The sequence below is a fragment of the Bidens hawaiensis genome, unplaced genomic scaffold (genome assembly GCF_021521415.1).
Source record: "Bidens hawaiensis isolate Kalapana, Puna unplaced genomic scaffold, B.hawaiensis_p1.1 tig00062734_1, whole genome shotgun sequence".
NCBI lineage: Eukaryota > Viridiplantae > Streptophyta > Magnoliopsida > Asterales > Asteraceae > Bidens > Bidens hawaiensis.
Window position 1 is genome coordinate 46,811 of NW_027501266.1, and position 10,943 is coordinate 57,753.

The following is a 10,943-nucleotide window of genomic DNA, read 5'->3' on the forward strand; positions in this document are numbered from 1 at the left end:
AGTGAGGCCCTGGAGCGACAAATCCGTATGAATGTATGACATCTTGTCTCGAAAAAGTTCACCCAGGTATTGGGATTAATTCCAAACGCGGTTAAAAAAGTATTAGAATGACATCAAATGACCAAAATGCCCCTAACATGCTAACTTTTTAAACATACTTTTATGTTACCGTCTCCTTGGCTCGTTCCGGCGGTAGCTGAAACCCTAGCGTGTATTGCTTTGATCGTATCCGGTACGTTCAATCTTAATCGTTTCATTTTAATTGCTCCGGTTGCAGTTTATATTCGTTAATAGCAAATGATTACTGCCATAGTTTGTTATTAATTAGATATATGAAATGTTCATTTTTATTATTATTAACAACTGATTCCATCTAATTGTATGTAATTGAATCTAATTAGGTCTAAATTTATTAACTTTGTTTAAACCTAATCACAATTAACCTCACAAATAGCTAATTTTGGAGAGCTCTGATGATGAAAAGGATTAGTGCTGCTATGGACACCTCTGACGATGAAACGGATGGCGTTAACGCTAAATCCACCGCCAACGAACCGACACCTGGTACAAAGTTTGTAGATGAGGTTTTGAACGGTTCTAACGAGCGTTTTCTAGAGAATTTCCGTATGGACAAACAGGTGTTTTATAAATTGTGTGACAAGTTAAAAGCGAAAGGGCTGCTTCGCCACACCACCCGAATAAAAGTTGAGGAACAGTTGGCCATATTTTTGTTTATTATTGGGCATAACCTGCGTACGCGTGCAGTACAAAAGCTGTTTAAATACTCGGGGGAAACCATTAGTCGTCATTTTAATAACGTTTTGAGTGCGATTATTTCTGTATCTTTAGACTTCTTTCAACCGCCAGGCTCTCAGATTCCTGAAGAAATTCAAGATGATCCGAGATTTTTCCCTTATTTCATGGTATTTTACTATTTTACTAAATTAGCATTTATAAGTTAGTTACCGTTAGAAAGTTATTAACAAGTTTTTGATGATATAGGATTGTGTGGGAGCTGTTAATGGCATACATTTTCCTGTAATTGTTGGTGTTGATGAACAAGGGCCTTTTCGTAATAAAAACGGTGTTCTGTCACAAAGTGTTCTTGCTGCATGTTCGTTTAATATGAAGTTTCAATATGTTCTAGCGGGTTGGGAGGGGTCGGCACCCGATATTAAAATTTTAAATTCGGTTCTTACAAGGAAAAACAAGCTTCAAGTCCCTGAAGGTTGTAATAATTTTTTCAATATTTAGTGACATTAATTTGATTTTAATAATATCATTGGTTGGACATGTTGCAGGTAAATATTTTCTTGTGGATTTCAAATATGCAAACATTCCAGGGTTTATTGCGCCATATGTAGGCGCTCCATACGTGTTAATTGAGCATGAAAACGGGTTTCAACCGCAAGATGCTAAAGAGTTATTCAATCACCGTCACTCGTTATTACGAAGCGTCACTGACAGAACATTCGGGTCACTTAAAGAACGGTTTCCAATACTGATGTCAGCACCTTCTTACCCTTTACCGACACAGGTGGTTTTTTTCGTTTTCATTTTCGTTTCCTTTTTTGTTTTTAATAACATGTACTGAAAATATGTTGGGGGACAGGTGAAATTGGTGGTGGCAGCCTGTGCTTTACATAATTACATTCGCGATGAAACGCCTAATGATGTCATCTTTAAACGGTTTGAAAATGAGAATTGTGTTTTGCGGTTGGAGGAATCGGTTTTACAGCCAACTGATTTTGAAAACCCCGAGATGCTTATGCATGCTGGTGGTAATCAAATGATGGATGTATATGTACTCTTTGATGCCCAACAAATTGAACAGAGTTCGCAGTTGCGTGACACTATCGCTGCTGACATATGGAACGATTATGTTCATGATTTTCCAGTTACCGGAGTTTAATAGCATCGGAATTTTATTTATCAAAACCATTCTAGGTTTTAGATTGCACATATTTAGCAAAAGATTACTAGTCATTGTAGTTGACATTTTTGATGCCCAAAGAATGATTTTATCATATGTTAAGGGGACTTCTGTGAGTTGGGTAAAAAGAACCTGTTTGATTTTGGTATCTTGCTTTCATTCTTTTCTTGAATATTAGCATTACCCCACTTTATGCAAGGGGTGTTTGGTTTGTGAATATGATTGTGATGGTGTATGTTAAGCCTAGCAAAAGTCTAAATGTGGTTAAACAAAACAGGTTGTTTTGACAAAACAAGGCTTAGGATCCTCCTCATACACCAATATGGATCCTCACACATCACTTTTTCTCATACGGCTCGTATAGAGCTATACAAGCCGTATAGCACCCAAGTTGTGTTAGTTTGTGTCAGATGTTGTCGGTCATTGTTTCTAGTGTCTTGTATAGCCCTATACGGGCTGTTTATCCCAATACGAGTCGTATAGGCCTAAACGGGCCGTATAGACAATTTAAAAAAAATTAGACACTTTTATAATGTGTTATGTTATCTTTATTCTAAAAGTTAGAGAGAATGTAAATGCACTGCTTACGAGGTGTTTACATAAAAATTTGAAGATGAGTAAAATATTTAAAGGTTTAATAATATAATAGGTTAAATTGAATTTATATTAGCATAACATACTTGGTTAAGTAATTTGTAGTTGTACATCAAGAACATTCGTTTAAGATTATATTATGACGTTTTTCTGCAAAAGTTTTCTATATGATCGTATAGCCTACACGACCCGTATAGGTTTTATGGTGTACCAAGTGCTATACGAGCCTATACGGTCATATAGGCTGCAAAGTTGTTTTTTTTGTCCCATTCGTACACTTGTCAGTCATGCGTAGCTTGTGAGGCACGTATAGGCCTATACGAGCTGTATAGGCATATACAATAAGCATGGGGGCGATGTATGAAGATCACATCCCTAAAACAATTTGGTTTGAGTTAAAATGGGCTCAGATTGAATGAACAGGTTTAGGGATAAAAGAAATCAAAACAAGATTATCCACTATATTTATTTTATTTGTTTTTGGTGGCTAGTGACAACGATGAAGGTGGCGGCAGTAGCGACACTGTTGTTGGTGATGGCGGTCATGGGTGGAGCCGTGAAGGTGATGTCCGCGTATAGGCGGTAGGGACAAACAATGGTCATGAGTGGCGCCAACTCATTTTGATTTGCTTTAAGTTAACAAAGTTATATATAATGGTGGCTAATTTTGGCGTGTTGTCTAATTTGAGCATACCCAAATTGAATTGTTGCCTAATTTAAGACGACTCAAATTAACCCATATTCATTTTTGTTATTATTATTATTATTATTATTATTATTATTACTATTTTTTGCTTTAATCAACCCATTCACGTTAAAAAATGGATCATGATGGCCACTTATATAGTTATATGTTTGTGTATGTTTAGCTAAAGGCATGCGTATGGGAAAATGGGGTTAATTTAAATTATTTTGTAGGTATTTTGATTAATAAAAGCATCTTTATTTATCTGCATAAAATAAGTTACTTTTGAGTTTGAGATTGTTAATTACAAATGGTTTGTTTACATTAAGATGTAAATAAATAAGTTATAGCCTATAGGAAAGCCGAAAGCGGTTCATACAAGTTCAAATTGGTTTAGTGGGCCGTCTCATTTGGATAAGTGACTTGCAACTTTCCAACCAATTGTGTGGAGTGGACGAGTCTTGGCGTTTTAAACTTGGTTACAAAGTGTGGCGTTGACTTTGCTTCTTGAAAAGACTGTCCCTTCACCATTGGTGAAACCAAATGATAATATTTAACCCCAAATCTTGATCATTGAAAAGACTTGTGCCTTCATCATTGGTAAATCTTAGAATTGTTTAAATAGCTTGAAACTCGCTTGAAATAACTCGTTCGATATTGATTAGTTGCATGGTCGGCTGGGTTTGTAAATGAGCCGAGTTTGAGTTGACTATGAACCACTTAGTTTGAGTCGTGAGCAACACTAAGTAACATACTGAAACGAGTCACTTGTAGTTGTTAATTCGATATGAAGTGAGGTAGTCAAACTGTATTGACCTATAAGCATTTTTTTCTTTTATTTTATTCAGTGGCGGACTTAGAAATATTTTTCGGGGAGGGGAAATTTTTAGCGGTCATTTCGCTATCATATATTAATAACTTTTTTCGGTCTAGTTTGGTTTGGTTCAAGTCTAGTCATATTAAAAAATAGATAACTAAACTAAATTTCGATATTGAATACGTCAAAAATTATTACAAATATATAACCAATAGTGTTAAAAAAAAAATTTTAACCGGCCGGTCATAGTATGATAATATGTCTTTAGCAATACATAATAGATAGATACTAAATTGTTAAAATTAAATTATATAGCTAGATAAGTACAAATAAATAAAGAAAAGATAAAATCAAAGAAAAATATAGTACCTTAAGTTTTTGTTATTATGATTAAAATAATAATAGAAATAGTCGATTTTCAAATCAAATAATATGAAAAAAAGAAAAGGGTAAGATAACATCCGGTAATAAAATTCAATAAAAAAAAACTAGAAATTCAATTAACAAATGAGTAAAGTGAAAAGCAAAAAAACTTTAAATTTTACAATATATGTTTAAACTAATATGATATTTTATCTTAATAATTAAAATGGTAGATGAAGTACATATTCGTAATAACTAGAAAAATATAAATAAATTCTATAGTACTATAGTAGTACTTTTTAATAGAATGACTTCATGTTTGACAAATCTAGCACCTATTTATTTATTTATTTTTTTTTTGAATGTTAATGCCTAACTCCTACTATTTACATTATACCACCATTGTCAGGAATCGAACCCTGGACCTCTCACCCAAAGGCCAAAGCCTTTACCATCCCACCAAAGTGGAGATGGCAAGTTGCAACAACTCAACCTGCAACTTTAAATTGTTTTTCATACATTGTACGCTATTCTCCTATTCTAAAGTTTCTTCCTTGTTATCTCTTAATTTTTATTTCAACAATCAACCTGCAAGTTGCAACACTATAAGCCACCACTATTTTAGCAAAATATTTTTTTCTGATCAGGTAGCAATTGTTCTCTTTCTTATATTGTTTATATAATTATTATGATTATTGAATAACATAAGTCTTTAAATAAAACATGTTTTGAGAGGTCTTTAAATAAAACATGTTTTGAGAGGTCCTGTGATTTTGAATGATTCTTGATGGATCATTACATCTAATTATATATGCGCAAAATAGAATGTTAGTAATTCTTTTTATTTATAAAGGGAAACGGAAATTAATATGTTATTTATAAAAAAGGAATAACAAACATTGTCCACCACTCGACATATAAGTTATTAAGATATTATTTAAAAAAAGGAAAATAAAATATATCAAAGTTGGTTTACATGTCAATTCAGTTTGATTAATTCAGTTATTTATACATGTGAACATAATCGGACAATACATATTGGATTTAAAAGAAAAATAACAGAACCATCGGTTTCTCAATCATTTAAGTTTGTTTAATTATAATGATGCCATGTTAGTCAAACCGGTGACCACAATATAATAAAGATCTTTTAAGTTCCGTTGCCGACCCACAAATGAGTTGCAAGTGATTAACGATTAAGCATCCATTTAGACGAAAGTTTTTATCTTCAATTGTATCTTTTGAGTGAAAGCATAACACATATAATATTCAAAAAGTCAACCAACTAAAAAATGATATAATCTTAGTTTAAGCAAAGACATTTTTGAAGTCAAAAGGGATCATACCTTTTGTTACATGCTCATACCTTTTATTACATGCTCATATCATGTCAAAACTTAAAATACAAAAGTCAAAGAGCCGCAACTCAAGATACACAAGTCAAAGGGTTATAATTATGTTTTGTATTCTTTGGCTGTCAAAATTGCATTTTTCACCTTTAATTGTCAAATTTTTCTTTCTTGTAACTTAAAAAAGCAGACATAATAAACCACCTTGCACTAATTCCATAGTGGTTAAAAACAGTAAAACAATATTTTTAAAAAGAATTTAATCAAATAAGGGCATGTGCCATCTTTATTCAAGCAACTAAATGTCATTTTTAAATTGTTTATGTTTATATTTTATAAAAACAATTTTTTTAAGAACTACCCGACTACCCGTTATAGCCATGTGAATATGAGCCGTAGGTGCTTGAGTTATTAGTCTCATTAAAGGGAAATAGCAATGTTAGAGTTATAATGAAAAGTGAACCCACCATGTTAGTTTGGACCCTAGACGAATTATTTTTAGTCCTTCCTTTTTCATTTATTACAATAATGGACCATTGTACAAAATATATAATTGGATACATTTCTAAATTCTAAATCTAATAGTAAATTGCACTATTGGTAAGGTGAAGTTTCACTTTCTATGTCTATTATCTTAATAGTTACACTTTTGGTCTTTTGGATAGGCGTATCTCGATTTTAAGCGTTTATTTTTCTAGAGTACAACTTGACCCCTTACTACTTCTTAAAAATTGTTCTTATATATCTTAAACTTCTTACTCTTTGTAAGGATCGGATAGAAGCGAATGAAGATCGTAACTACCCGCTAGTTCATTGTGTTTGACTTGATCAACGCCACATTGTCCAACACGAAAGTTTCGATCCTCAGTTTTTATTTTATTTATTTCAGTCTCGTGTTTTCTAGTGGTGGTTCCGTCCATCATATAAACCAAGTGAATGATTACATAGTTTAAGGACCACCAGAAAATGTTCTATAGTGGAAAGTAAAATTTTAACCTATCACACTTATTTTTTTACTTGCTCTATTTATTATCTTAGTATCAACACAATCTATACAATAGATGTTAATTATAACAATTTCTTTCTCAACAATAAAGAGATACAAAAGATTAAAAGTAAAAAAAAACAAAAGCCACCTCTTCCTTTACACTAACAGGAGAGGGCTTCTTACCAACATATTTTAAACTCAAATGATCATAGTTAGACATTGTGTTAATATTCTACTTGTTACATCTTCAATCACATGAAACTGTGACACAATGGCCGGGTTTCTTCATTCCAAATTCTAGCAATGTCCTGCGACACTCTAATGGCATCAAACGCGGCACCCGATAAACCTCTCCTTGTGAACCCGACCGCATACAACCCACATTTCCCCTTCCACCCCTCTGGAAACGGCGTTGTTGGTATCCCTTCTTTTGAAAACATATCACTTTCCTGCTGTCACCAAACATTCAACTATAACGGTTAATTCTTTTGAACATTCCATAACGGCTAGTAAATGAGTCTAAAATACCATTTTTAGTGAACGAGTCAATATTATAGTTTTAGTAAACTGGTCAAAGTTATAATTTTAATGCACATTTTTTATTAAGTTTTACTTTTATTTTTTTTTATATAATAAAAGTTTGATATTATATTTCAAACCAAATTGATCTAGAGGCAGGTAAGCAGACAACAAGTTGTGTTGTCACCCCTTTTATTTGAGACATGTATAAAACTAGTTCTTAAAGTTGTTACCTTCAGCCACGAGGGAACGTTGCTACAATACCCTGTCGCCAAAATAACCGAATCGACATCAAGATTGCAACCATTTACGAGCTCTACACCACCCCTTGAAAACTTCTTGATTCCAGGAACAATTTGAATCTTCCCAGATTTAATCTTTTGTAGTGCACCAATATCCAAAACAGGGGTTTTCCCTTTAGTGTTCTTGAGCTCAATTGGACCCATTAATGGTTTCTTTATACCATATTTCTCTAAGCTCCCAAGTTTAAGCCAAGCAATAATTAATAGTATCTTGTCAACCATCTTTACCGGCAACCATTTCATTAATAAAGTTGCCAATTCGAATATTGATTTCCTCGCAATATCCCTTGGTAACACATGAACCTGTGAATTGTAGAACAAAGTTAATTTCAGTTTTGGTTATAAAGTTTCAAGACTATGTTAAGTGAATTATCATTATGGAGTTCTATATGAAACGAACCGAGTTTCTAACCACCATGAACGGGAGGGCATTGTGGTGACAAAGATCAAGAGAGACTTCCATGCCGGAATTCCCACATCCGACAACCAGAACCTTTTTGCCTTCATAAGGCTCACCGGACCGGTAGTCACAAGCATGCATAACATGGCCATTAAACTCATCCAACCCTTCAAACTTTGGCACCACTTTCTCTGCATTTTCACCGGTGGCCACCACAAGCCACCTACATATGTACTCAACCTCACAATCACCTACCACCGTTCGTACCCTCCATAATCCACAAACCTCATCGAACTTGGCTGACTTAACGGATTCATTGAATCGTGGGTTTATCTCAAATTTTTTTGTGTATGATTCAAGGTAGTTAACGAATTGGTATTTCGAAGGGTACTCGGGGAAGTTAGGTGGGAAAGGGAAAAAGGGTAGTTGACAAAATTGCTTAGGAAGATGGAGTGTGAGGCGGTCGTAAGTTTTGTTTTGCCAGAGAGATGCAATGCAGTCGGCGCGCTCTAGGATTACAAAAGGGACTCCTTGTTTCCTGAGCCCTGCGCCGACTGCAAGGCCAGACGGGCCAGCTCCAATTATGACTGGCCCGTTGACCACTATGCATCTCCTGGAGAACAGGTCTCTGTGTTCAAGAGCTCGTTGAACCATTGTTGGAAATTGATCAAGATTGATACCACAAGCACAAAGCATCAAAGCCTCAATGGAGAACAAAGTTAGTGAGTGAAAGCAAATAGTCTATGTATGTTTTCCAATAAATGAATAGGACAATGATCAAGAGAAAGACTTAAGAGGAATGGGAAATGTGTGGAAGGGGTGAGAGAGTAATGCAGAGGTATAAATAGAGTGGAGTTGGCCACCAGAGATGCATGTGATTGGGACAGATATTAGAAAATGCTAAGAACTTAAGTTGATCATTTTCTAAATGAACCAAAGTAATCATAATTAGTCAAGTTTCTTGTTTTTTTTTGTCTAAGTGTGAGTGCCACAAGTTTTTAATTCTTATATCCTTATAGAAGTTGCAACATATGTCCGTACGATCAAAAGAGGCTAAATGACGGAGAGGATGGAACGAAATGATTATTGGACAAAGGATATCCAAAATATGTGACCACAATTTAGCTCGGGTTGTATGTTATGGCTAACATGATTAGTTAATCTGTGTTGCTTTGCTAAGTTTAGGCAATCATGTTGGGAGGCATATGATTAATGATGGGGAACTAGAGCATTGGAGTGAAGTTTTTTTCTTTATTTGTACCAAAACCAGAAAGAATATGCATCTAGGTCCTTATCATGAATATCTTGTACCAAAGTTTGGCAAATGTGTACTTGTTGGTTATATAGAATGTACGGTCGCTCACATACGGTAAACTGAAAATGATTCAGCATATATGCATGTTCATGTATATTGGTGACACAACTCATGTTCAACAACCTTAATAATGCTAGGTGTCGCATGGGAGGAGTCGTGGACAAAGATTAAAACGAGTTTACCAGACAAGATGATTTGTTTAACCTATACGTGCGTATGAACGTATTAGTTACATCAAAAATGAAAATAAAAATCTAAATAAGAAATTCTGTCATTATTGAAAGTGTATCTTTAAGAGGACCATGTATCTCAAGTAGATATATTCCCCATTTCATGGCTAACATCCTGGCATATGGGAACTACCTAAAAACTATTTATTTACATAAATATAACACACCACCAAAAGATTCATGATTAGTTTTATACATTAAAATAGTTAAAGCAACAAAGGTTGGATCATATAGTTTGGCCCTCAAAAGTTGGAAATATTCCATAAACTCATTAGTCATTTCTTTATTTTGCCCCTAAAATGTTTCGGGTAATCCATTGCCCAAAAAACCGGTGGCTGCCTTTCTTCCTCACCCGAACCTCTTCTAAGCCACAAGTTCCATCAACTTAGTACACGGTAGCCTTCAGCCTTGATTCCTTGTCGCTCGCGTTGGTATTGATCGAAATCAAACTAAAACGAAATTTGATACTTAATTTCTTTACATGTAAGTCGATCATGTTTCCCCCAACTAAATGTGTAGAGTTTCTTTTATTCTTTATACATATCTAAGGGAGAAGTAACTTCATGCGCCTCTAATAAATAATCAATTGATTTACGGTATATCTCAATCAGAATTTTGTAAATTATTTTATTACGACATAAAGGAAAGTTACGGGTAGACAGAGTTACCTCTAATTAGATGGAGATTTCCCTAACAACGAAAATGAAATTTTATTAGTGTTATCGGTCAAGTTTAGCATGACGACTTATCGAGCTTATCACATCATTAACTATTAAAATCCAATTTTCCCGGTTAATGCTATAGTCTTTGTTATTTAAAAGTTTAAAACCGAGATTTTACATAGATTGCAGGCTTACAGCTACCTATATATGTTTCTGAAACAAAGATATATAATTGATGTTTTCTTTTATTATTATTGTCATTGAAATAAAATAGCGCAGCCTGCATGTTGATCTTTTCGCTTGCAAATGCATGGAGCACATACACAGATAAATTAAATATAACCATAAACTCCAAAGTCAAAACAACAGCGATGATCCATCATTAATATTAATGTTGTTCATTTCACGCCTGATCTAAATTAGCTCAATGCCTAGCTACACATATGCGCATGGTTTGTATATATTATACTCCGTATTAATATATATAATGAACCAGGGGTAGACATATATAATATACGTAAGAATATTGTGTATCATTTAAAGTTAAAGTTATCATTAGTATTGATATAATTACAAAACCCGTATGATATAGCCTTCTTGGTAACTAATTTTATAAATCTCATCTTGTTACTTGTTAAATTAATAATATCAATTCATATTTTTACATATGGCTTGGGAAAGTTAACATACAAATTAAATTAATATGCTAATTGTGAGAATTAGGTTGAGTTCTTATATATACAAGTAGATTAGTTATGTAATTACATCATAGTATAATTTAATTAC

The 10,943-nt window shown here is 33.8% G+C and overlaps 1 protein-coding gene across 1 annotated transcript; it reads right to left on the minus strand.

Moving 5' to 3' along the window:
- Positions 1-6,562: 6,562 nt before the first annotated feature.
- LOC143603796 (putative indole-3-pyruvate monooxygenase YUCCA3) lies at positions 6,563-8,661 on the minus strand. Its single transcript, XM_077080491.1, has 3 exons — positions 7,951-8,661; positions 7,482-7,853; positions 6,563-7,178 (listed from the first exon to the last, which is right to left on the minus strand). Exons 1-3 carry the CDS (start codon positions 8,644-8,646, stop codon positions 6,981-6,983), a joined length of 1,266 nt encoding a protein of 421 aa, XP_076936606.1. The 5' UTR covers positions 8,647-8,661; the 3' UTR covers positions 6,563-6,980.
- Between the last annotated feature and the right edge of the window lie 2,282 nt (positions 8,662-10,943).

What these genes read in the sequence shown, in the direction of transcription:
- LOC143603796 (XM_077080491.1), bottom strand. Translation starts at nt 8,646, where the DNA reads ATGCTTTGTGCTTGTGGTATCAATCTTGATCAATTTCCAACAATGGTT. An exon ending in TCATGGTGGTTAGAAACTCG is followed by an intron (nt 7,854 to 7,950) that starts GTTCGTTTCATA and finishes TACAATTCACAG; the next exon opens with GTTCATGTGTTACCAAGGGA. An exon ending in ACGTTCCCTCGTGGCTGAAG is followed by an intron (nt 7,179 to 7,481) that starts GTAACAACTTTA and finishes TGGTGACAGCAG; the next exon opens with GAAAGTGATATGTTTTCAAA.